This window comes from Stigmatopora nigra, chromosome 15 (genome assembly GCF_051989575.1).
Source record: "Stigmatopora nigra isolate UIUO_SnigA chromosome 15, RoL_Snig_1.1, whole genome shotgun sequence".
NCBI classification, from domain to species: Eukaryota; Metazoa; Chordata; class Actinopteri; order Syngnathiformes; family Syngnathidae; genus Stigmatopora; species Stigmatopora nigra.
Window position 1 is genome coordinate 882,849 of NC_135522.1, and position 27,707 is coordinate 910,555.

The following is a 27,707-nucleotide window of genomic DNA, read 5'->3' on the forward strand; positions in this document are numbered from 1 at the left end:
GATGACCACACGTCATTACGTCACCGAAACACAAGCGTCATACGGATGGGGCCACGCCCTGCTGCCTACGTAGTACCGCTAGGTGGGAGTGTAAGCAAATAAAAACAATCCTTATTGATAAAGTAAAAAAATAGTCTTTACACTTAAAAGATTCATAAAAAACTCAATTGATTACCCACTATTGACAACCAATGAATTGCCTGAAAACATCCAACGAGTTCAATGACTGCCATATATAAAGGGATAAAGTCCCTAAAGGGTTAAACATGTTATAAATGACATTTTGCCAAATAAAAAAGTCGAATATGCTTACGTACACTTGTTTGGAACATGACCTATTTATTTTGTTCAACCTGCTAATTAGGCAGACTTCCAAGGCATTTCGTCGGCTACACCCCGAGCAATCGAGGGTTTGTGGGCGCCGGGTGGCTGGTCCTGCAAGGTAAAATAGTGAGTGCTCCGCCCCTCCGGTTGAGAAGCAGGAAAAACGCCCGGACGAATGCAGTGTCGTACCTGCGTTCAATTGCTCCTCACAACTACACCATGTCTTCATGCGAGGAGGACCCGGTCCCCCAAGAGGACCCCAACGAGTGCCCGGTGTGCTACGAGGTCCTGCCTGGAACAGAAAGAACCCTAAGCTGTGGCCACGTCTTCTGCCACGACTGCCTGGTCAAGATGCTGATCAGCATCCACACTGAAGGCCAGATCCGCGACACTATCGCATGTCCAGTTTGCAGACACCTTACCTTCATCAGGAAACGCCACGGCGAGACGCTCGACTCCACCGAGGAGACTAAGGAGGATGGGGAAAGTGGGATACCCGGGCAGACTTTGGAGGTACCCGTAGGGACGCCGCTGGTCCGCCTGGAGGACACCGACGCTGAAGCCGGTTCTCCATCCGCATCGGATGCCTTCTCGGGGTTGCGACGCTTCTTCTGTCGGGGCCGTCGACGGCAGGGTTTCGTCCGGGGAGACCCGTGCGGACACTCGCAGATCTTTGTCATCAGCGCCCGGGGGAGACCCATGACAGAGGAGGACACGTTCAGCGTGGTTTTGACGGTGGTGCGGCCGCCGCAGAGGAGGCGACGTCGACGGTCGTGCAGCACGTCGCGATGTCTGGTAGTTCTACTCTCCATCTTCACCATGATTGCACTTGTGGCTGCAGTTTTGCCTTGGATTCTTCTGGCCTAATCCACTTTTGTGACTATGCTCTGCTGCAAAAAAGTACTTTTATTCCAGGTAATAAGATTAGGTTAAAAAAAAGGGACAATGAAAATCCTATTGGTACAAAAATGCAACTCCTGTATTATAGGGATGTACTTTGCTATGATGGAGAAAGGGATTTTTTTACTTATTTTTGATCAACTTGCACAAAAATGAAGAATAAATCTATTTTGTATTGTAATATGTAGAGTTTTTAGATGGGTGAAGTATGGGGAAAATGCTTTATATTTGATAAACAAGAAAATTCTTGATCTGAACTCATTCAAGGTTATTGATTATCAATAAATTTGAACTGGGTGGACTGGTAATGACGATTTCACTGCCAAGTCTCCCAGTAACATTGAAATGGTGTAAAAAAATTGAATAATATGCTTTTATTGTATTGTCAATTACTTTTCAAACTAGGAACAAAACAAATCAGACTGTTCACCATCTAATGGCAGATCACATGAACCCCCAAAAACCCACAAAAAGTCCCATTATTTAGAAAAACAGACTATAAAACCATAAGAGACAGCACAATCAATCAAAAACATGCGTACATTGGCAGCTTTGACGACTTTCCGTTGAAAATAGCCGCATTAAATTATTGATGCACCAGGAGACTAGTTACCATGTCAACAGATACACAAGTGTTGGGTTACACAATAACCCGGATAAACCTTGTCAGAATGCAATGGTGAACATCTTGCGGGCCAAATGGGTCATCAATTATATGATAAAAATAAAATAAAACGAAGGCGTGACGATAATAAAGTGCAAAAGGCATGTCACAAATGCCTTTGGTCTTCACCCTCCACCATTAGGTAAGTGCACAATGGGGTGATAAAGTTAAGTTTTCCTGGTGTGTCATCCAGCCGGGCCAGTCTTACAGGTACGTTACGTCGAAACTGAACTTTTTACTTCATGGGTCAACCGGTAAGACAGGATGATTCGAAGGAATGCGTTTGGTAGTCTAGTAAACGTTCATTGTTTTGGTCATTTTTTGGGAAGGGAAACTATTTCAGTGCTCTTCACAGCAGCTGATGTCCAATTTACCGTATTTTTCTGACTGTCAGGACTATATTATGTTTTTGGGGGGCAGTTTTTCGATTAATCAGGAGCCAAGAACAAACATGATAGATTAAAAAGTAAAATAGGGAACTAAAGATAAAATTGGTAGTTGTTCTTGTAGAATTAACTTTTTTTAATGGTTTAAAATAGACAACATAAGATATTGGTGGTCAAAAAGTGAGGAAAAAAGACATTTATAAGTCATACCTGAGTATAAGTCGCGGGTCCAGGCAAACTATGAAAAAAGTGGAACTTGTAGTCCGGAAAATACGGTAATCTAGGAGGACAAGTAGTAAAGTATTGAAAAATACAGTTGAAAAATACAGACTCAAAAATTACAGTGTGTTGAATTACAATTATGTTTTGGAGGATAATTATAAATAATTAAAACATATAATTAGGGAAAAGGTCATTTTCAAAGGTCAACGTGACTAGACAAACTAGGAAATATCACTTTGTACCTGGAAGGCAAATCCATATTTCATAACTTTAAGTTTTTCCAATGACATTCATGTACAAAAGTCAGTTTTCAATAAAAACACCATAAACTTACCATTATGAAAAATGTAGAGTTTAATATATAGATCTATTTATTTCTGACATTCTGGTTAGGATTGCAGTTCGGCTTCACAGTACACACTGTGTGTGTACATGTATGTGTATATGTGTGTATTTGTGTGTACATGTGTGTATGTTTCACTTCATATGCTAAGCACGGAATGAAGGGGCTCATTTTGTCTAGTATGAAGAGGCTGCATATCCACATAGGTCACTCCTCCTCACATCACTCCCACATAGGCCCTTCCAAAACAGGGGTGTCCAAAATGGGGCTGCTAAAAATTTGGTAAAATTTTGAAAATGTCCCTCACAAGAAGCTTGAGTTGATTGTTGTGGATCTTAGCTTGAATAGGAGATGCTAAGTAAATTACTTACCAAAATTGGAAATTACATTTTTTTGCAAAGGTAACCTAAGTCTCAGTATTTTGTTCAAAAAATATTTTTTTGAACAAAATATTTAAAAAATATTTTTTTGAACAAAATTGTTATACTTCAATTAGTTTATAGCCTTCATTTTCTGCCATTAAGAGTTACTATAAACCAAAATATCCATTACAAAAAAGAATATTAACCATTTTTAGAGTTGTTTTTTTAACGGTTTTTTTACAGTCAATTGCAGCTAATAAGTTCATCGAAAAAAACTTTTTGGTCAAAAAATGGACCCCCTGTTCTTAAAGGTGACCCCAATTGACTTCGCCATTCCCAAACATGCCCACAAAAGTCAGAAAACCTTCCAAAAAACCATCAACAAATCTGCTTTTCCACCTATTTTCCACCAAAAACTGAAACCCCGCCCTCAAATAAAAACCCAACACAGCCCAGCAGCGTCAAAAAGTTCCACTAAAAAAATCGAACAAGTTTAAGGGAGGAATAAATCTCTGCAAAACAACATTATTTGTGCCACGTTGTGTAAGAAGAGCAGCCCGTTTGTGACAAATATGATTGCATGCAAAAGACGCGCCAAAACAATAACCACTTCCTGATATTCTTCAAAAATGTCGACAGTTGGCCTGTCATATTATCATAAATCATATTTCCAAATGGGTCACATTCAATCAGCCTAGCAGGTCCCAAAAAATTCAAATGAATCATACAATGCCCGTTTTTTTAGCCAAAAACCAACTAAAGAAAAATGAGTGCACTTGCAATGTTGCATATTATCACCCACAACCACTTAGAGGATAAATATGATCAGCAAAATTTTTCATAAAGACACAAAAACATCACTTTTACACACACGCCCCAGTTAATAAATAAATTAATTAATAAATAAAAATGAAAGCAGCATTTCCTTATCCTGATTGGGCGTGGCTGGCATTTTTTTGGTGCATTAAGTTATTATAGGCTAGTTTACCAAAAGTTCTATTGTTACGGCAAATTTATGATTTTCTATAATTCTATAATTTCCAAAAGGCTGATATGAAATAATCAGGTTTTAAAGAGAATTTCCTGACCATTAATTAGTTTGAAAAATAAATTTGGGAATTTTTTGGCGCAAAAATCACCCAAAAAATATACTTTTTTTTTCCACTGGGACACAAAATTGACCAAAAAAACTTAAAATTAATTGAAAACTCTCCACTTTTAGACAAAAGTGGAAAATTTACAACTGTAATTCCACTTAAGAACTTTTGAGCCCCCCAAAAAATCTCAAGTTACAAGTCACTGCGAAAAAAATACTAAAATTTTAAATTTTGACCAAAAAAATTGTACCAGCCAATAAGTTAATTAAAATAACTTTTTTTTTCTTGCCGCTTTCAGAGCCCATTTGTCAAATCCGCACTCAACTTATCATGAATACATAAATAAATAAATCATTTTTGTTCCAATTTGAACAAAAATAAGCTCACTTTTTGGACAAGTGATAAATACCAGCACGTATACATTATATACATATGGTGAGATACAGCTTAAACGTATAGATTTTTCCTCTCCGATTTTTACACATCTATTTATGTACACTCTCGCTCGGAGTATTTACACGCGGGCGGGGGTGCCGGGGAACTCATAAAACTAAGGCTGAAGCGCTTGAACGAGGTTACTCGAACAAGAAAAGCATTTTTTTAAGGAAATTGACCCCCAAAAATTGGACTTGTAGACACTTTCCGGACGTCAAAAAAGTAGAAAATGGGACAGAGTATTTCGTGCAGGGGTGTCCAAATAAACGAGGAAAATATTATAAAATATGGCCCGCACAAAAAGCTTAAGTTCAGTCAAGAGTAAGTTGCAATTCTCGACTTTGCCAGTAGGGTTAGTCACTTAAATGGTGCTTTTCCATTAGCTTAAGAGTCAAAAATACAATGTTTTTTAACATGAAAATGTATATGTTCATTAATATCTGCTGTAATATGTAATTATTAAATAAATCAATGTCAAATTTGACTGAATTTTGAAGCAAATGTCAAAAAATGAATAGAATTTTATATTTTATATATTTTTTTTCAATTTGGCCCTCAGTTTGGACACCCCTGAATTCAAATTCCTCAAATAGTGGCGAAATTGAAAAATATGAAAATAAATATAATAATGCTAAAATTGAAGCAAAATAAATACCGCATTAGCTGTAAAATGTGATCAAGTTAAGAAAAAAAGCCCTTGTCAAATTCAATTTTCTCCCCTAAAACTTGACTTTCTGCTAAAAATGACTTAATATCCATAAAGCTAATGTTTAAAATATAATTAAAAAAATATTAGACTGGCTTCCACCCATTTTTTAACCCAAAACGTAAATATACATTCTTCCATATTTCCCCACATTTTTTACAGCGACTATTTGAGGAAACCCTGCAAAAGTAAATCCGTGTTAGGCTTATTGAAAGCGATATCATAATCATAATCATCCATTAATATCGCATTTAAGGCAAATTAAACAAAAGAAAAATCATCGCAAAGCGCAAACAAGATCAATAAATAAGAAGTGATCAATAATCGAATCTTTCATTCTAAAGGCATTGGTTTGTCCTGTGTGGCATTTTGGTGTTCTTTCAGTTTTCTTAAAATAATAATAATTATTAATTATTATCATCATTTCGACTCAATCGCTCAACCGGATTGGACGTCTAGGGTCGGTCGGCCTATGGCGGCGATTGGCGACATCATAGAGTGGTCGCCAGCCGCTCCTCCTCGCCCTGGGGTGGCGGCGAATCGGACCTCCTGCAGGGGGCGCCACTGAACTCGTCGATGAGGCTGTCCAGATTGACATTGATCGAGGGGATTTCGTAATTGAAGATATCTAAAACGTGAGTGACGGGTGGATGGCGGGCCAATGAACGACAAATAGGACAACAAAGATGGCCGGGAAGTGCACACAAAAAAACAAAGGCACAGAAAATGAAACAACTATCGGACATAAAGAAATTTTAGACTTAAAAATGTTTGTTCCGGTAGATTAAAATCCCCCAAAAATGTAATTTGAGCATCGGAATTATTACAAATTGGGCATTAAACTAAACAACAATTGATTGATATTTTTTTGTTTTTAAGACTTGTGGTTAAAAATCGAGGTATTTTCCGGACTATAAGGCGCTTTTTTTTCAAAATCTTTGGTTGAGTTTGTGAATACTAAAGTGCATCTTGTTTTTTTTCTTCGCTTTCTGATAGTTTTTTTTAGGCTATAGTTAAACTATTGTTAACAAATATGGCTCTTTATCCTGTTGTTTTCATATTTTTTAGTTTATTTGAGCTTTTTCTATCTTTTTAGATTTTAGAAAATGAATTTTGAACTAAAACTGAGAAAAAATGATTAAAAATTTATAATTATTGATTTATAAGGGGGAAATCAGTAAATCTACTATCCATCTATAGTCATCATTTGAATTTGATCCTAAAACAGAAAATAATTTACTATCTCGGGCCGCACAAAATGATGCGACGGGCCAGATTTGGCCCCCGGGCCGCCACTTTGACACAAATATTACATTCGTTTAAGGATGTCACATTCAAGATATTTGTGTGTGTGCGTGTGCTAAACTCGGCCGGCATCGCCAGAGAGCGCCACGGCCAGTCTGAGCGACGGTCGCTGTAGCGCCACCTGTGTCTGCTGTTTACCTGTAGACGCATTCTCCCCCAGGGGAGGTCCGTCGGCGAGGCCTTGCTCCGGGATCCGGGACGCGGGGACCTGGACCAGGGGGACGCTGGGCGGCTGAGGAGGCGGCAGGCTGGGCCTCTGCCTGGGCTTGGGCGCCGGCCTGGACTTGCCCAAGGTGCCCGTCAGCGAGGGTGGCGACGAAAGCCCGTGGGGGGCCCCCAGGGGGGTCTGCCCGGGGGACGGCGGGGGGCCGCACATCAGTCCGTAAGGAGAGGGCGTGCTGGGCGGGGTCGGGGATAGGCTGACCGGCGACGGCTGGCCGCCGGAGTGCTCGGATTGACAGTATGGGACTTTGGGGGGTCCCGGGGCCAGTTTTTTGGAACCTGGGAACAAAGTTTACACAAAATGTGTCAAAGTGGCGGCTCGGGGGCCAAATCTGGGCCGCCGCATCATTTTGTGTGGCCCGGGAAAGTCAATCATGAGTGCCAATTGTCTGTTTTAGGATGAAATTAAAGTAAAGAGTATAGATGTATATTAATTTTTTTGATTTCCCCCTTTTAAATCAATAATTGTCATTTTTAATCATTTTTTCTGTGTTTTACTTCAAAAATCATTTTATAAAATCTAAAAATATATTTAAAAAAAGCTCAAATCAACATTGTTTTAGATCTATAAAAAAACTGAATATTCAGAGATTTTAATCCAGTTCTTTTAATCCATTGATAAAAAAAAATCTAAATATTATATCTAAAATGGCCCAACCCACATTAGAACTAATTACCATGAATGTGGTCCGACACCCCTGGTTTACAACGTCTTATCAGAACGATTGATAGAAAATAACAAAGTCAAAGACTCCGGCACCCCCGATTAAATGCCAAAAATGAATGAAAATGTAGAAACTGACCTTTCCGCAACGCGTGTGGGCTGTGCTCTGCGGAATGAGGGCACTGGCTGCTGTTGCTGCCCTGCGGACTGCAGGTAGGGGGCACTGTTGGACTTGCCACTTGGATGCCTTTATGGCCCATGATGGGAGAAAGCTCTTTACTATTCCTCAAAGAACTAAAAAAAAAGACAGAAGAGAAGGAGATCAGCGTTTTCATTTTATGATCTGTGGAGGTGGATTTTTTACATCAGCAGGAGAATATATTATATAAAATATAATATGTAGGAGCTGTTCAAAATTCCAAAATAAAAAGTCTCCCATGAAAAACATCAATCGGTTTCGGCAAAAAGATAAATAATGCTTAGTATTAATTCATTCATTCATTCATTTTCCACACCACTTAGCCCTGTGAAGGTCACGGGGTGCTGGAGCCTATCTCTAATATACCCTAAAATGGTCAGAAAGACAACCATTGGTACTCACACCGCCATTGAGTAAGCACCCACCTCAGACACACTCATTATTATCCCGAATAAATTCTGTTTTGACTGATACAGTTGTCGACGCCCACTTTTTGATTCATGGTCCGCCACCAACAAGCCAAAGTTTATAGGGAGGTCAGGGAAGGAAGGTCAGGGAGGAAGGCAAGGACGCCACTCGCCGTCAGGTGTGTCATACTTACCTAGTCAGCCTGGGGAGTCCTCTGTCTCTGGCGCACGGGCAGGCGCCCCAGGGCGGGGGCGCCGAAGAAGGGAGGCTAGGGGGGTGGCTCGGCGTTTTCACGTACGGCGCCGAAGCGTTTGCGTCGAGCGGGAGAGCGTGCGACGTGTCGCCGGGCGGACTAGGCTTGGGGAAGTGCAGGCAGCTGGGCTTGGGGTTGGAATTGATGTCGAGCGAGGAAGAGGAGGAGGAGGATGAGGAAGAGGAGGAGGAGGCGGGCGGAGGCGCCGCCAGCGCCAGCGGGGCCGGGGGGCCGAAACACGAGCGCCGCTGGGGGGCAGGCGGCGAGGACGGCGGCTGCGACTCCGGACCCGGCGCCACCGGACGGGCGCAGGGGGTAAAAGGTTTGGGGTAAAAGAGATGGTGGTGGAGGGCGGAGCCGGCCGGGTAAGGAGGGGGCGGACGCTCCTCCCCCGGGGGAGGAGGCGGGACGTGACAGCCGTCCGCCCGATTGGGCCAGACCGCCGAGCTGGGGACATCGAGAGAATAGACAGCACAAAAGATACGCCGCTCGTGACTGTAGCCAGGAGATGGCGCCGTGAGCAGTGCGGGTGAGCGGGCGAAGCGGGCCGGGAAGTGGGCAAAAAAGGACAAAACCGGGGAGGGGCGGCGCCGACAGCAAAATTAGACACACAAGCGCAAAGAAAGTGCCAAAACTCATTCATTCGTTCCTTGGTTGGTGGACAACGTCACTCAAGCACCCTCAAAAAACCCACGCTAGCCTGCCAGAGTGCCGCACAAACATGAGCGGGCTGATATTAGCCAACGGAAAAAAAGCTAGCTGTGAGAGCAAAGCTGCGTTGATGTGAATACGGTGGCGCCTTGACTTAAGAGTGACATGAATCCCACAGGCACTCATAACACAAAACAAGCAGCACTTTAAATCCGAATGATTTCAAATAAAATTTCCCCCCAAAAATTGCTAAATTAAAATAATTACTGTGAATGGACAGACATTTTGTTAAGTTAGTGGTTAGAATTTGGGTTAGAGCACGTGTCAAAGAGTCATGGGGACGAACCGTCCCGGGGACGAAGTGTCTGGGTACCATAATTACAGAAATGTTTAACTCAAACATCACCAGCTCTTAAGTCAAAGCACCACCGTTAGCATGCGTGCAAAATCCCGTGACTTGACCCCGCCTACGGATCACTCGGCGAAGATGATGATGAAGAAAAATGTCAAAGCGGCAATGGCGTGCGTCTTACCTCGTCCTCTCCACAGGTGGCGGTGTGGCAACCGGCTCGGCGGCGAACTCCCCGGCCTGCTCGGCGGCGACCAACGACTCGGCGGGCGCCGAGCAGACGCCTGGCGGGGTGGAGCAGGTCTTCCGGGCCAAGGTGGACGAACCCTTGCGGGACACCCAGGACGTGTCCATCACCCGGACGCCCATACTGGAAACACATGCGGTGGGAAAAGATGAGTAAAATGGGAAAAGTCGATTTGGGGCGGAATGGAAATGCGGGTGAGGGAGGGGCTTTTAACCACGGTACGATACCTTTGAATTTTCCTAATGCTGCGTTAGTAAGGGGGGAACAACAGGGAGATGATGTCAGTCACTTGCTTCATTTACATACATGAATCGACAATTGGACCCATGCAAATGACATGTTACTTCCACGAGTTAAATTAGCATGATAATGTTGGCCTCACAGCTCCAGGGTCCTGGGTTTTCTCCGGGTATTCCGGTTTCCTCCCACATTTCAACAGGCTAGCTGTTAAATTGCCCCTAGCTATAAGTGATTGTTTGTTTGTCTCCTCCTGCCTTGTGATTGGCTGGCGACCGAAAATCAGCTGGGATAGGCTCCAGCACCTCCTTCAATGGATGAAGCAGTTCAGAAAATGAATGAATTCAATAATGATTGGTGGTCCAGCTGAATTGATTAAAAAAAAAAAAACAATATTGCTACAAAATCTGCATCAAAAGGCCATTTTTTGTTGAAAAATTCACAAAAATGTAAAAAAAACTATTTTTTTGGGACCGCATTTTGACCGATTACAGCCAACCCTCCCGTTCGAAATGGATGGGACGTCCATTGCCGTCAACGGCGGCCATTTTTTATTTTCCACTCTACGTGGTGTCGCTAGACTGCCAAGGAGGAGGAGAGAAATATTTAATGAGCGAACCAGGCAACGAGCGGCCACCTCGACGGGGCTTTGTTGCCATGGAGACGGAGGGTGTCATTCATGCGTGCATCCCGGCCAGATGGGTGCTGTTAAAATGTGGGTGTTTGGGAATGGGGTGGGATGCCGTGTACCCAAACGGGTAGAACAGGTGACAGAAGCAAGGTGGTGTAAATGAGACACCTGGAGTGATCTGGGTGGTTGTTTTTTTTTTTTTGGAACGTGTGTGAATCGTTGTCATTACCCATCTTTCTTGTAAAACTCCAGCATCATGTTGTCCGTGGCAACGCTGAGGGGGCGTCGACTCTGGTCGTGATGCGGCGGCTTGCGTTCCGACTGTTCCACGTCGGGGGAAGGCATGGAGCTGTAGTTGGAATTGTGGTTGCTGTGGACGGGGCTGCCGTAGCTGCCGGTTAGGTTGAATTCCATCTCTAAATGGGTGAGGGAAGGCGAAGAAGGGGGCGGCCATGTTAGGTCAGATAGGCGAAAATTATCTCAAGTGAGTTCACTTGCAAGGAATTGGATTTTTTAGTCATTTTTGCCACGGAATTTTTTTTAAAATGTCAATTTTTTCTAATTTATTATTTATTCCTGCCTGTAGAAGCAGTACTTTATAGTATTTTGTTATATTTGGAAATAAAAAACATAAGCTATTCTTGTTTTATAAAAAATGGCACATCACTGCCATCTGCTGGTCTTTGTATGTCAGTGAATTTGTTTACAAACTGGAAATTCACAGTCACAAATTCATAATAACCGATGTTAAACGCACTTTCAAAGCCAAAAAATACAGAATCGTTATTTTGCAAGAACGGTGAACACACCTCCAGGAAAGAACCAATCGGCATGTTGGATGATGGGTTCGATGATTCCAACGATCTGCAGCGACAACGTGGTCATCATCTCCGTTATGTCCCTGGCGAGAAGGGTCGCAAGGTCAGCGCTCCGGCGTCCGATTCCCCGCTAGCCGTGGCTAACCCGCTACGTACGGCTCGGTGTGCGTCCACAGCAAATTGGGTCCGAGGACGATGGCCATGTTCCCGGGTGACATCTTGTTGGCGTCCTGGTACTCGCTCAGCTTGGCTAAGAACTTGACCAGGTATCTGCGGCGTTCAAAGGGTTAAGGTTAGCGCTAGCTAGCTAACCCCCCCAAAATTAAATCCGGGAGACGACTTACCTGAAGTTGTTTAAATTGTCCATGGGCAGTTTCTCACATGCCGCCATTAATGCTTGAAGCCTCTTGTCCATATCTGGAACGCTGTAAAAAGTTGCCATTTGGGATTTTAGCCGTTAGCTGCCGGGAAAAGATGGCGGTCGGGCACTCACTTGGACGCCTGGATCCACTCGTCGTAGAGCTCCGTCGTCATTAGCGGTTCGGGGAGTTCGCGGAGGTACGATTTCAGAGCACCTGCAATTAGAGAATTTACATATAAAGTTCTACTTACAAAATTTTCAAGTTACGAAAAAAGTCTTGGAATCAATTAATTTTGTAAGTAGAGGTACGACTGTAGTTGATTTTTGATAGGATGCTAAAATATGAATTAGAAAATTTACTGCAATTACAGAATTTACATATAAAGTACACTTCTACTTACGAAATGTTCAAGTTACGAAAAAAAGTCTTGAAAATCAGGAATACCCAGATATAAACAATTATTCCCCTTTTGTTTTGTTTTAAAATCTGGCTTAAATCTAAAATTGATCAAAAAGCCAAACATAATAATTATAAATAAGCCATTTTGCTAAGTAAAATGTCTATCATTTACTTATTTCAAATGCTGTATCTTTCCCAGAATAGATTTTAAATTGCGGAGGAGGGGAAAGAAAGCCTATTCCAAAAGATTGCAGAGTGGTTTTCATCACTATGGAGATGACGGTCGGTGTCGGCGTGGGCGTTAACCTGCGATGGCGTGCGGGTCGGACGAATACTCTTGCACGTCCAGAACGCCGCAGTCCAGGGAGGCTTTCAGTTTTTTCAGTTTGGAGGCCGACGGCGCCACTCGGAACAGGCCCTGCACAAATAAAATAAAAAGAATAAATAAATCACAATTCTTTCTCACTAAAGTCACATGACATCATGTAGAAATGCTCTCATATTGCAGGAATTACCTGTAATTAAAAATGACAGTTAAAATAAACATTTTAATTTAAAAATACAAAAGAAAATTTCAAAAATAAATGCTAAAATCAAAATGAAAAATTAACAATTTAAATTTTGTCATGGGTAGACTTCCAAAAAGGGCCAACAATTAATCTAATGCTTTTATTGTCATTAATAATAATAATAATAAAGTATAATGAGATTTAAAGTTTTTCCACAAATAATAACAATAATCACAATAATCAATAAATTGGCTCAGGAGGGGATATTTTGTTGCACTTTGACCTCAAACTAGAGTATTGGAGATGATTCCAATGATGAGGGTAATGTAATGTGAGAGTGGGCGGAGCTTGTTTGCTTGGTGGGGGTACCTCCTCTTGCATGCCGCACTCCAGCAGCATAGTGACACAGGCTTCGATGGGGAAGGCGATCTCCCTGCCGCTAATGTTCAGGTGCTCCTCCAGGGACTTCCCGTAGGACGGTTTCTCCACCCACGCCTCTGCAATGCGCACACAGACGCGTCAACGCTTGCTTACCTCCTTCACAAATCCTGTGACTTTCTAACCACTGGGGAAATTAGCCATTCCTCACTTTTATAACATACATTTTTTAAAGAAATGCTGTGTCAGGATGGATGGAGGGAAAAAAATGTTAAACGTGGCCATTGTTTTGTGTCAGTTAACCGAATCAAAGTACTTTTTGTCAACAGAGATGTTAAACAAGTTGTGTAGAAGAGTAAAATTGGTCATTTAAAAAATTGAAAGTAAGATTATGTACCAGCAAAATGCTTCCTGGCTATAAAAGTATGGGAGACCACAATCTTACATGTATATGTTCATTAACAATATATTATAGATGCATATTTCGTGTAACACATTTATTTATGTTTTTTTGTATCCTTTATTTTATTTGAGGTTACAATGTATTGTTATGTGTCTATGTTTTCATTATCTTGCTACTGCAACAAAGTGAATTTGAATAAAGTTTAATCTAATCTAACTCTAATATGTTCATTCATATTTGTAGTGCCTTATTAACTAAATCAAACACTACATTTGGGTCACTGAAAAAGGAAAAATAGGGTCAAAAAGTGATTTGGGTGAAATTCTAATATGACACTTGAGGTCACTTTCATTTTTTTGGTGATTTTGACCAAATCTTGACGTCCTGATTTCCAGAACTACCTGAATCCTACTTGGTCTATTTAAATCGGCAGGGGTGAAATTCCATTTTAATGACACATTTGTTTGACATAAGCGTACTCAATGCTCACCTTGATGTGCTTTAATTTGCGGCAGGACGCCATTAAGAATCTCCAAAGATTTCCTATGATATTCCGCTTGCGTTTCTATGAGCTGCAAAGACATTCAACCAAAACAAAGACAACCATTATCATCCGAGCGGAGGCAACGCGCCACACTCGACTCACCGTCTGGAAGTAATTTGCATAGTCTAATTCTTTGGCCACAAAGCTGTACATGTCTGCAGACAGCTGGTCCTGAGACAACAACAAAAAACGTGGGTTAAAAAAAGGTCCTATGGAAGAAACGGGGGTGATAGCGAGTCCCAACCCTGCAGATCTCCATCCGGGTGGCCGCCTCCTCCATTTCTTCTCGGAGGGAATCCGACTTGGTGCCGGGTTGAAGGCTGCTCGGGTGGCTGGACGATTTGGACGACTGCTGGTATCTGCAAGAAGTTGAAGTTAAGTGGAAGCTTAGATTCAATTTATATTTCAGTGTGTCTTCATGGTAATCCAAGTTCATTTAAATGTGTTTATGTTATGTTACGAGCACGTTGCCGTGCAAAAATGTTTGCTCCGAACACAATTACGGGTCACTTTTTGGACTTTACCTTGTCCGAGATGAGTCCATGTCCAAAACCAGTTTGGCTAAGTGCTTTCTTTGCTTCTGTATATTGGGAATGTCCACCTGGGGGGGAAAAAGATGTGCTGGTTAGAATGGAAAGTCCAGTGGGTCAAATGCAGGCAATTCTGTAGCGCACCTCAGCTAGCACGTAAAGCGGTTCCACCACGTCTCGCTCGATCTGGAACTCAAAATCGATGAGTTCCTGGGCCAACTTCTCCTCCGTCTCACCGCACATTTTCAGCATTTTTCTGTGGAGACCAATCGAGTCGAATCAAACAACAGTACGCCTTAAAAAGATTGACTAAAACAGAAATACCTTGACTTATGAGCTTAATGCATTCCCGGACCTGAGCTCGTATGTCAATTCACTCGTATCACAAATCAATTTTTCCTATATAAAATAAGTATTGTATCATTGAATTTTGTCTTCAATTCCTTCAATTTTCAATCATACAATGTACTATTCAGGGAGAGAAAAATAAATATGAATATTAGGAGATTAAAATAGAACTATTACAAAGGTAAAATAAAAATATGATGGATGTAAATTATAGATGATACTATTGAAAGATTAAAATTGTGAAAGTCATTTTTTTGCCATCCAAAATATTTTGGTGCCGAAACCCGGGAACAGACGACCACGATTGGCAAAATACAGTCAGCATCCTCCATTGAAAGAGTGAAATCAAAAATAAATGAGTATAAAAATGAGTAGAAAATAAATATGAATATAACAAGATTAAAATAGAACTATTACAAAGTTAAAATCTAAATATGATGACCGTAAAATTACAGATGATATTATTTCAAGATTAAAATTGTGAAACGATCGGGAACCATCTGGTATGCTCATATCTCAAATTTGTCTCGTTTCCCAAACTTCTCATATGTCAAGGTACTACTGTATATGATAAATATGGACTCCCTGGAATAATAATCATGCGATAAGGACTTTGGTGAGCTTACCCCAAGAGGGAGTCGTCTCCCAGTATGGCCGCTCCCTCCACCATGCATTGTGCTAGGATGCTAAGCGGTAGCTTTTTCTGCTAAGGACAAAGAAAAACAACAAAAACATGAGTTTCCATTGGCTGACAAATTCAGGATTTGGGATTATATAGTCTGTTGCGGTGTACTTACAGAAGGCGACTTGACAGATTTCTTCTCCACCTCTGCCCCCTGCTGACCTTGCAGGCACGCCGTCAGCTTCTTGTGCGTGCTGTGCGTCACTTGCTTGACCAGGTCCAGCCGTTTCTCCACCTGCAAAGTGCGTGTTTTCAAAAAAAATGGCGCAGACGGGGGTGTCGACGCAGAGTTTCTTACCTGCAGGAGGTCTTCGCTCAACACTTCTGTTTTCTCAGCCCTGAAAACACAAAAGCAAAACATTTAACTAGTTTTACTTGAATGTATTGGTCAATTAACTTGGCTTGTCCGACTGCTTCACAGCTCTGAGGTCGAGGGTTCGATCCCCGGTGTGTTCCGCCCTAAGTGCGTAGAGTACCCAAGTCCTCCACGAGTACTCCGATTCCAAAAATAATAAAATGAACTTTAATTTGAGCTATAGCTAAGTTAGCATGACTGATAGGAGCTCTATTTTTTACAGCGCATAGCTAGCTCCAAAATGAGTGACTCAACCCATAGAAAGACCGCTTTGGTCACTGCGGGAAATGCGTTAGAACACAAAATGACGGCAGATTGCTTCGACAAAGTGAGACGGAAATAAACAACAAAAATTTGGCAGCCTGATTAAGGGGGAATGTTCCAAAAGCCCCTCAAAAAACTGGGACCATCATCCAGGAACAAAAAATAAAAAAAATGGAGAATTTAATCCAAAAAATATGAGACTATACATGACAAATATACTTGGGTGAGGTCTGGTTGTCTCACAATCCCAACCCGGACTTTCCCAAAGACGCTTCGGGTCCGTTTAATGAGCGCCACTTTCAATCTCGGCGTGCTGATTCCAATTAAGAAACGGATAAAGTATCCCATTCCGACAATTAACGTTCCGGGAGAGTATTTGTCTTTGGTTATTGGTTTGTCTTGGGTCCAAGAAGCGCAACGAGTCCTGCGAGGAAAGCAAACATGTGGGAGCAGCGTGTGTGCTCATTATTAGCGCCGACCATCTGCCACTTAGCCGACGCCCCCTTCCTTCGCCAACACCACCCTATCCATGTTCGTACATTACAATTCCGAGCTTGATAAACGAAAAATCCGCGAACAAATTACCCGGCATGATTTTCACTCAGTCGACACGGTGTGCTAGTGGTTACTACGCCGGCCTCACAGTTCTAGGGCCGAGTGTTCGATGCCAGTTTTGGCCATAATTGAGGAAAATTAGCATTTTTCTACCTGGGGATGCATGGGTTATTTTCCAGGGTACCCCGGTTTACTCAGACATTGCCAAAATGGGGCATGCTAGGCTAATCATATGCTAAATCGTTGCTATGGTTATGAGTGTGAGCATTCCGAGTCACTGTAAGAAATCTCCAGGGAGCATCAGAGCTTTATAACACTTATGTAAGAAAATGTCTCTCTATAAATTACAGTTGGTCAGCTGCGTGCTCAGCCCCCGCAGGGGTGTTCACACTTTGGAAAAATGCGCATAATAATTCACATGCAGTGATGCTTGTTAGCTAGCGACTATGTTCCCGTTTTAACTTCTTGATGAACCCAAATGGCTCTAAAAATGCAGCTTTAGTACATTTGAAAAAATTAAATTAAGCGCACAATGACTTGGGCAAGAAACATCATTTTAACAGCTATAATGTCTTTAATTTTATTTTATAAATCCACTCATTCATTGATTGCCACTGATGGGAAAATAAATAATATTTAAAATGGGTAAGTTTTTTTTTAGATTTATGAGATTTTTTTTAGATTTAATAGTAAAATATATAGTTAATTTTATTCAGCGTCCATTCTTTATTTTAAATAAAGCTTTACAGAACACATTTTCCACTCATGTTTATTTCTTATACGAATTTAAATAGGGAGTTAATGTCCAATCACGCTGTAAAAAGTGTCATATTTTTTTTACATGGAAATTTTTTCCTATTTTATTTTTTTTGGTCAAAATGCAATGGGCGTCCCAGTTTCCTCAAAATACTTTCCAATCATAGTCCCACCGGGCTTTTCTTTGTCAACTAGGAATGAAATGACAATACAGCCATTTTGAATACAATCCTATCTAAGAAGTATATAAAAAATTTAGCTTGTCAATGTAGGTCAGCGCTTTTTTTTTTTGCGTTCGGGCTCCAAGCGGCCACCAATTTACTCCTCGGCTTCGAGGGGAGGGGAGGAGTGGGGGGCAGTGGAGCAGAATGACGGCCTTGGGCCTCAGCAGGGTTCCACAGCCCCTCGGGCGACGAATGGCGTGAGATGGGAACGCCAGAAACGCCAACAAAAAATGCAAAAAACGGAGAAAGGATTCGCCACCCACGAAACAGGAAAATATACTTTAACCGTATCTGTCCTACAAAAATAGGTCACGGTTCTTTTTCTACACAGAATTAAGATCTCCAGATAGAAACCCTACATGCTAACAAAAAAAAACAAGCATTCTCGGCTGCTAAATGCTAAATTTCATGCTAGCGTCGTCTTTCAATTGATTACAAATTGTGTTTACAAAAGATACTTCATTAAAATACATTTGTGGATTGGGTTATTTCCGGGACACGTTGCTAAATTAGCCTAGCATAAATGTTTTTGGGAAACCAGAGTACCCGGAGAAAACCCACACAGGCAACATGCAAACTGCAGCTGGGGATTGAACCCTCGATCTCAAAAGTGTAAGGCGGACATGCTAACCACTCTCGCGCGAAATATTATTTAAAATGACAAGTTAGCAGATGGTAAAATTTTCCTCCAATAACAGAAAGGCACTGTTTAAGTGACTAACTCCCTCTTGTGGTCACGCCGAGAATTACATGCTGCATTTAAGCTTCTTTCTTGGGCCAGATTGAACGATAATGTCATGCCATGCCAATTAAAAGCAGGCAGTGGGCGTTCATTGGACAACTGTGCCAAAAAGATTGGACTCTGAAGCCAAAGTTCTTCCTTTGGATTGTTTTTCGGCGCCAACAAGTCAGCCCCGACACCTGCGACTCGCATGGTTTGAGCGCGGCTTAAATTGTGTGCCGAGACCAAATCAGAAGCTCCGACGAGAGGCGCCATCTGCCCTGCTCTTCTCAATTTGCCAGTCTAATTTATGCACATATAAGCCGTACACTCCATCCAGTCATTGTTTTTTTAGCAACAAATATGGCGTATATGCAAGGAAATACAGTAATAGGAGGAATATATCTAAATTTTTAAAGCAAAGTAGAACAATGCAGCATATGTGCTACCTCAGCGGATGCAAGCAACGCTCACGTTAGCTGTCGGCGAGCGTATGCTTCGTCGGAGTGTGACACACTTGCATGGCGAGAGGTGGGAAAGAAGGAAGGAAGGAAGGCGGGCAGGCAAGGACAGTTTACATAACAGCGCATTGTGGATGCTATTAAAATAGCCCAGAGTGCACATACAGACGGTCTGGGAATTTTAAAATGCATCTGTTTTATCTTTTTTGTGGCCCCCCTTGTGTATCAGTCTTGGGAAAAACGACATTGAAAACGTTTATAGAAGGGCCTCAATGGCTCTTTTTAGTGTAAAAAAATAGATTAGATGCTAGAATTGTCACAATGTTGCTACCAAAACATGGATCTAAAGTTGGACTATGGGAAATTTTAAATACTAATTAAAAGATAGAAACATGTCAGAGTATTAAAAAAATAAATGACCAATACTCGGGTAACTGCATAATTTTCCCGATTAAAAAAAAATAAGACAAAAAAAGTCAAGGTTTTCCCTTGCCAAAACGAAATGGAATTAAAACTGCGTTTTGTGGTTTTTGGGGGTTTTATGTTACAAAGAAAAGTCTAAGTTACCAAATTTAGTCAAGAATTTGCACTATTGGTTTCAACTATGCAGAAGCAAATCATGGCAAATGTTAGTTTAACTGCGCAAAAATCCAATCTAACGACGTGGTTGGAGGATACCATGGGAGACTTAAGTAGGGCGGCGAGTTGGAACTGCAGAAATGGTGTCAACTCTTAGGCTAGCCTAGTTGGAGGGCAAAAATAACTCGGCGTGAGGAGGAGCCACGGGAGACAAACCGACGAGAACCCGTTCTGCTCAACGGTTCATCGGCAGGTGACAAGAACCATTCAACTTGATCAATGGGGGTACACGTGTAATTAAGCTTGGTGAAAGTTAACGACAGGAAGCCAAGACGGAGAGAAGCTGGAAATGGACCGACTCTCACACGTGGATGCGCCTCCCGTGGCGTGGAGCCAGGGTCACGTGACGCGGCGGATGTTGCCTGGGGCCTCGGAGATGCTGACGAAGCACACCTGATGCCTTCTGACGGGCACGCTAAAAGGGCCTTCCATATCACTGACTCGCCATTCCAAAGGAAAATTCAATGGCTTCAATTATTCTATGTGGACTTTTTTGGTTAGCTTTTTTAAACTATGGCACCATTTTGGTGGAAAGAGTCTTGCAATTTATCGTGGACCGCGCACTGAGCGCAATTGGGGGTGCTACCGAAAGCTGCGTAAACTCGTACTAAGGGATAGTGGTTAAGGTTAGGGTTTAGGTCTGGGGACGAAATGTCCGGGGACGAACTGTCCGGGGACGAACTGTCCGGGGATGAAATGTCCGAGGGACGAAATGTCCGGGGGACGAAATGTCCATTCGACGAAATGTCCATTCGACGAAATGTCCATTCGACGAAATGTCCATTCGACGAAATGTCCAGTCGACGAAATGTCCGGGGACGAAATGTCTATTCGACGAAATGTTTGAATCTTGCGCCCTACTAGATGCCAAATGGGGCACCCAAGTATGAGAATGCCAGGTCATTAAAGGGTTAAGTTATTCCTATATGTATATTCCTTGAGTTATGACTTCAAAAGGCGCAAGTCACCGTCATAAACAGTGCGCCACACTTGCTAATTAAAAAAAATCTTAATGAGGGGCCCAGAATGGCGTTTATGGTTTTTAGCGGTCGCTATGGGTTCTCCACTTTAGCGTTCGATTGAACACCGGCGCTGGACTGACGCAGGAGAAGTCGACCTTCAGGAACGCTGCCGTCCCGCCCACGCACGCACGCGGGGGTGGCGGCGAGATGGCGGCGTTTCCCCTTCTCAAACAGCTGACGGCCTCACGAAAACATGAATTGGCCTTAACGTATAAGACGCAGGCGGCGTTCAACGCGGGTAAGATGCGCAGGGGTGGACTAACCCGCCTCCCACACGCTGCAGTAGCACGTTTAATTCTGGTGGAGCACGTGCAAAAAATGCATTTAAACAAAAAACAACTATGCATTTTCTCCAAAGATGGGGAAGATTTTTTTTTATGGGGGGCTGGGGGTGCGGGGAGCCCCTGCAGGATGGCGTTGACGAGGTGCGCACGCCCCTGCTGGCTTCTTACCTTCCCACCGTTTGGTTGGCGAGCTGCCTCATCCGATTGAACTGCTTCTTCATCTTGAATCGTCCCCCCCGGTCAACGCCCACTAGTCCGCATGAGTGCAGCCCGTCAAAAGGGATGCGGGGGGGAAAAACGGTGGCGGCGTAGGCACGCAAATCCAAAGACGTCGTTAGGCGTCCTCATCGCCGCTCTAAACTCGCGCTCGAGGGTGACATATCGGAGCCGTGCAAGAGGCAGGCATGCAGAGGATGCCGAAGCTGCAGCGACCGCCGCACAGAGAAAGAAAGAGCGAGACAGCCAAGGAGCGAGCGAGAGCCAGTGCATTGTGGGAAATGTAGTCTGAGAATGAGCGAGTAGGCTAATCAGTTTCTACTTAAAAAAAGGGGCGTGTTTTGAAAAATTTGGACTTTGAGTACCTTTTAAATCGTTAAAAAATTTTCTATTATTGTGTAAATTAGATTTGTTTATAATATTGCAAGCCCGGGTTTGGGAATTAAAATAAACATAAATGAAATCTATGGTCCTCATTGAACATTTTAAAAGCTGCTCATCATTCAATATAATTTTTATACATTTTAATTAATATATTTTTAAACTGTTCAATAAAGAATAATTTTTTTCTCAGAAAAATTATAAACAACATCTACTTTTAAATTAAAAGTTTTAACACCAAGTAGAGTTCATGGTGATACTAAGGCTAATATCGCCCCCTATTGAATTCAGTCGCATATTACACCCACACTCACATTGCCCACTAAAAATCAGTACTAAAAATAACACATTAAAACAATTGCTTACCTTTGACGTGCTGCTGATGACAGTATCTTAACACAATAATCATAATCTTATGATCATCTCTGATTGACATCACTTAGAGCTGCCTTGAGTATTCTGTCCAGACGGGGGCAGTGTTGTCGAGGAAAATTGTCTTTTTTTTTATTTGGGTAGAGATGAGCTGCAAAAAGAATAGAATTATTATTTGAAGAATCAATTTAGCTTCAAATACCAATTTAGAATGATTATGATGATTTTTTTAATTTAAATCTGTCACACATGACGTTTTTAAGAAAACAGTAGTAGTAGTAGTACATAGTGGTGTGTAATATACCAACAGGTGGTCTTGAGGCCACTTCCACAAGGCCAAGGAGACCTTAGGGACAAAGCCATCCAGAGGACATGTTGTCTATTCCCCCAATTCATCTCCCTACGGCACCCCCGTCTGAGCCCTTTGACCTCTCCCCAAAACATTTGTTATCATTAGCCGATCCGGTCCAGATGCAAAAGTCTGCTGGTGCCTGCTTATTGTGCTCATCCACAATTTGAAACCTTTTAGCCCGACAAAAAGACTTTGGCGCCCGCTCTGTGTTTAGCGTCCAATTTGCTTCGTCATTTGATGTGCGTCAAAGGGAGCCGACCTGTAATGCCGCCAATCGTCAGAAGTTTGCGTTTTCATTAGGCGCGTCTGTCTGGGGTGGGAGGCTCATTATGCCCAAAGATAACCTTTTAAAGTCTTAGCTAAGAGGGGCGGTCTGGCTCCAGGCTGACACGAGACCTCACCTCAAAAGGTTGCCTTTAGGCCAGGGGTGGGCACACTTTTTGGGCCCGGGGGGGAGGCCACATTGACTTTAAAAATGTGACAGATGGGCGGGGTCAGAACAAGATACGATACATATAGAAAAGTGCATCCGTTAACAGTACATATGAAACATAAACAGAAAAAAGAACTAAAGTATTAACATACTCATCACTCATCATTAAAGTATTAAGTACAAAGTCAAATCAAAAGGAATGTATTAAGAAATATTAAATGATAGAGGGACTGTAAAATGCAAAAACAAATAAGAGTGGACAGAGCTACTACTACTGGCTTCCGCGTGAGAGCGCCATCTTGGGGATTAAAAAAAACTACGTCGGCGGGCCGGATTAAAAAGCCTATCGGGCCGCATGTGGCCCGCGAGCCGTAGTTTGCCCATGATAATATAAAACAATGTTTATTTGAGCTTTTTTTTACATACTTTTAGATTTCACATAATGATTTTTGAGCTAAAAACAGAAAAAAAATGGATTAAAAAAATGACAATTGTTGATTTAAAAGGGGGAAATCAGTTTGAATTTGATCCTAAAACAGAAAGTTGCCCTCATGATTGACTTTCCCTGGCCACACAAAATGATGCGGCGGACCAGATTTGGCCCCCGAGCCGCCACTTTGACATAGCGCCGCATTCTACCAAATGCCTCCAAATTATCATCTGACTTGTAATTATTATTTTAAAGTTGAAACTCAACGCGATAATCACGGACTGGTCCCGGAAGAGGAATGTGTGAAGTGGATATCTGAGTGATCCGACATCCCAGCTCAACCCCGAGCTGAACTCCATTAAGAGCTGACGACAGTCTGTCATTTTAGCAAGGTGCCTCTTACGGTGTTTGTCTACCGTCTTCTTCTGGTCTCCTCCTTGTAAAAAAAAAAAAAAAGCGGCTCTGCTTCGACGCCACCGCGAACACGACGACGCACTTTACAGTCGATGCAGAAAACGGCAAACAGTATTTATCTCCAGGATGTTAAGCCTCTCAGTCAGGAAACCAAAACGGAGTGGTTGCCGACGGCGATGGAATTAAGTGGTTATTTTGTTTTCCATTTTTACCCTACCGGAATTGTCCGTAATAATTTAAAATGTACTTTTCTGGGATAGAAAAGGGTCTGTAACATCAAGTATTTCCAAAAAATTGTTATTTTTTATCATTGGTATGAACAGAGAAGATGCTATTGCTAATTTAGCATTGTTTTTAAAGGGGAATTACACAGTCACCTCTAGAGCCAGCAGCCTTTGTTGATGTCCTAGAATGTTTTGGTACAGAATCTTGTAGTGGAAAAGGGGCAATGTGACGGAAGATTTTTTTTTATACCTTTATTACCTATTTAATTCTATCTTAACTGTGTTTTTAGGGTCTGCTTTTACCCATAAATGCTCCAATAAAGAAACAGCAAGACCTATCGCAACATGGATATCGTTAGAACAAAGAACGCTCACTATTTTTGTTCCAAAAATGCTGAATTGACAAAAAAACAGATGTTCCGAGTCATAAAAACGGCGTCAAGTATCAGCACAAAAGGTGATTTCCAGGTGAGAAATCTAACAGCCACTTCCACTGTACACGCCAATGACATTAAAATGATACAAACCAGTTCCATTATAACCATTTAGTTCCATTATGAAATACTACAATCAAATTCCACGTCATGAAAACGAATATAACTCCATTATACCCAATTAAAAACAATTTCCACCCATCAAAATGCCACGCAAGTAGAACAATTTGCCTATAAACACATGGAATTCCCGTCTATCGCCGTCGATAGAAGCCCAAAACCCCAAAAACCGGCATCGAACTCAAGTCCTATTTACAAGAAAGGTCATTAAAATAGGCCAAGCCCACATAAGGTCATTGGAAAGCCTCTCAAGCCAATCAAACGACACGTTACAGCTTCTCTTGGCCTAAATGGATTTGTGCCTTTAAAGTGCCTCATCTGGATTAGCCACGGCAATTTAACGGAGGGAAGAAAAGCCGCCGTCGCCCCCGAAAACCTTCCCAAAGTCATCGCCGTGACGACCAAACGCCAGTTTGTGGCCCACCTGGGTTTCTCACGTTAGATTTTGGCAGCAATGGCGGCCCGCTAAGCTCCTTTTGAGCCTCACAACCTGCCACCGGGTTTCCTGCCTCCGTGTCCAGGAGGAGAGGCGGCTCGGGGATAAAAGCATTTGTGCGGGATGAAGGGAGGAAATCCTCTCAGGATGCACGCCGCTTCTTCTCAATAGAGGATAGATGGGGAATTTATAGATGTTGGAAAGGGCCTTAGCCGCAGTTAAAGACCTTAAGAGAGTCCGAGCGGCGTCTTGGCTCGGCTCGGATCGACCCGTCGTCAGGTGACCAGGTCAGGTCTGGTCTGGCCGCCCTGGTTAGGATTCGGTAGCTAGATGAGCTCATCCGGTCCAAGCCGATTCGTGATTTTAAGATCTCAGGAATCGGGTCGGGAACTATTTGGACTGAGAGAGCTGTCAACATTTTTGATTGTATTTACTAATAAGTGTCGACATTTTTCATGTCAAGGGATGGTGAAGACGTCGCTCTCGAGCCGCGTATGGCTCCTGGTCAAAATGAATGCAGCTTTTTGCTTCTTATCAGAATTTGGATTTTTTTGGCCTCGTTTTATTTTTCTCTTATTTTTAGTCTTTCTTAAAATATACTAAAATATAATATATACAATTCATCAAGCCACATTAAATTCAAATAAAATGTTTTCCAGCCCTGTTCTAATCAATGAGCCTCAACGACCCCCCCTCAAGGACCCCGCCTCAAAGACCCCACCTCAAAGACCCCGCCTCAAAGACCCCGCCTCAAAGACCCCGCCTCAAAGACTCCGTCTCAAAGACCCCACCTCAAAGACCCCGCCTCAAAGACCCCGCCTCAAAGACCCCTCCTCAAAGACGCCACCTCAAAGACCCCGCCTCAACGGCACCACTTCAAAGACACTGCCTCAAACACCCCACCTCAAACACCTCTCCTCAAAGACACTGCCTCAAAGACACCGCCTCAAAGACACCGCCTCAAAGACACCGCCTCAAAGACACCGCCTCAAAGACACCGCCTCAAAGACACCTCCTCAACGACACAACCTCAACGACAGCCTCAACGACACCGCCTCAACACGTCCTACATTTGCATTTAATTGGCGTGTTATTCACGTGGCGGTTGCCTAGCGCCGGCATGTCAACATAACAAGGTGACAACGCTATTAACCGCGCGACGTTTGCGTGGGAAGCCGCCACGTCCTTCTTGGGTGTAAAAACAAAAGCTAATGTGTTTATCTCATGGAGCTGCGGGGTGCCGTGAATAGTCTCTAATTGATCATCAGGCCTCTCTTCTTTTGAAAAGTTTGAATTTTGTTATTTTTTATGCTAACAATACGGTTTGTTGACATTTTGGCATTGATCTGTTACCGTGTGTCTATTTGACGATAAAAGAAGGACGAATGGGCGCATTCATCATCAAAAAATATACTCGTGTGGCCTTTTTTAAAGATTTCATTCAGGAGCTCTTCATTAATTATGGTGACGAATAAGAGTTATTACAGTTCATTTAGTTTCCTGGTTTTGAGGGAAAGGTGGTGGCGACCTTGCGTATCTGCCCAAAACAAACGTACTTTGTGGTGATAATCCATAAATGGCGGACTTTCATTATTGACAAACTGATAATACGTCTTTACTTTTAGTCACCTCATTTTAAAGTGATCTTTGAGTGACATTTTTTTAAAGACGATCAGTTCATTTAAAACGAAGACGGATTTTTTCAGTGACAGACGGCGAAAAATCAACCCATTTTGGTCATAAAACAATATAGCATAACATATTTTTTAACAGAAATCTCTTAAATTTGTCAGATTTTTTTGTTTTATATAATGATAAACTACAATAAAAATGACTTATTCCAACTACGACAACATCATTTTAAAGATGGTCAAAGTACCGTATTTTCCGGACTATAAGGCGCACTCAAATACTAAGTTCAACACTACTTTAAATAAACAAAATGTCAAAATTCCTCACAAATGTACTATCAAAAACCATTCCCCTTAATTTTCATTCACTTACAACTTATTCTTAAAACATATTTACGGCTTACCCTGCATAATTCAACCCTAAAATCCCAAAGCACGTCTTCCCGGTTCTTTAAATTACGCAAACGTACCTAATATAGTGACCCTCATATCTCATACTGGTCTGAGAGATGAGATAAAGGGCTTAGAAGTAGGCGGAGCTTGTCAAAACACTGATTGACATGTCAGTTTAGGGGGTAATCCTGCTAATCCTCTGCAAACTCAGGGGTGCAACGGACCCCCTTCCTGGCCTAGCCCTCGCCTCAGACCCCCAAAGTCACGTGACCGACCTGTCTCGCCGCGCCAGGCCACGCCCTCCTTCCACAATAAGCTATTAACATTTACGGTTCCGTGAGAATGGCTAATATGCGCCTTTGAGCGTGCCTTTGCAACGTGTTTTGACGGGTAATGGAGGTCGATTATGAGGCCACTTACCTCTGACTCATTGGAAGACTCGGAAGACAACACGGAGAAGAAAATGGGAAAGGCGCCATGTCTGAAAGTGTAAAAACAAAAGAGAGGCGGGCCGTGAGATATAGTTGCAATAACAAAGCAAAAGTACACATTTATTAGTTTTGAGGGGAACATGTAAACAGACATCAAAATAAAATGTTTATTATGATAATTGAAGGCGCAACGATTGAAGGGCAAAGCCAAAAGGGCGTTCAAAAAGTTAAGTACTAGTTTTACAAACAAAACAAAAAAACACTTTAGTCACTTTTTAAGTACTTATTAACATGACCACTTATTCATATTGACTACTTACCCATGTTGATGATGTATTTCTTATGTTGACTCCTACTTTTTCATTATACTGACTACTTATTTATTGATGATTTACCTATTATAATTTTTTTTAATTATTAGTATTTTGTTTGTTGTGTTGACTACTTATTCCTTGATTATTTATCTATTATAATATATTTTTTAATTTTTTGTCTATTGTTTGTTGTGTTGACTACTTATTTCTTGATTATTCATCTATTATAATATTTTTAAATTATTTGTCTTTTGTTTGTTGTGTTGA

General features: G+C 42.1%; 2 protein-coding genes across 7 annotated transcripts; one reads left to right on the plus strand and one right to left on the minus strand.

Moving 5' to 3' along the window:
- The first annotated feature begins 460 nt into the window (after window positions 1–460).
- Window positions 461–1,532, plus strand: LOC144208435 (RING finger protein 222). The gene has a single exon (XM_077734274.1). The coding sequence runs from the start codon at window positions 544–546 to the stop codon at window positions 1,189–1,191; it is 648 nt and encodes a 215-aa protein (XP_077590400.1). The 5' UTR covers window positions 461–543; the 3' UTR covers window positions 1,192–1,532.
- Window positions 1,533–2,418: 886 nt separating this feature from the next.
- On the minus strand, window positions 2,419–21,341 carry arhgap44a (Rho GTPase activating protein 44a). 6 transcript variants are annotated; one of them, XM_077734271.1, is made up of 22 exons: window positions 21,028–21,341; window positions 15,877–15,916; window positions 15,694–15,813; window positions 15,523–15,602; window positions 14,693–14,804; window positions 14,543–14,619; window positions 14,263–14,377; window positions 14,121–14,189; window positions 13,965–14,046; window positions 13,063–13,190; window positions 12,491–12,602; window positions 11,917–11,998; window positions 11,768–11,848; window positions 11,580–11,693; window positions 11,415–11,506; window positions 10,835–11,021; window positions 9,965–9,982; window positions 9,675–9,860; window positions 8,431–8,937; window positions 7,770–7,924; window positions 6,883–7,245; window positions 2,419–2,554 (listed from the first exon to the last, which is right to left on the minus strand). In XM_077734271.1, exons 1-22 carry the CDS (start codon window positions 21,078–21,080, stop codon window positions 2,472–2,474), a joined length of 2,856 nt encoding a protein of 951 aa, XP_077590397.1. In that variant the 5' UTR covers window positions 21,081–21,341; the 3' UTR covers window positions 2,419–2,471. The 6 variants fall into 6 exon arrangements, with proteins under 6 accessions (XP_077590397.1, XP_077590394.1, XP_077590393.1 ...); XM_077734268.1 differs by lacking the exon at window positions 2,419–2,554 and adding an exon at window positions 5,184–6,067 and having other exon boundaries at window positions 15,523–15,599; XM_077734267.1 differs by lacking the exon at window positions 2,419–2,554 and adding an exon at window positions 5,184–6,067.
- Window positions 21,342–27,707: the final 6,366 nt, after the last annotated feature.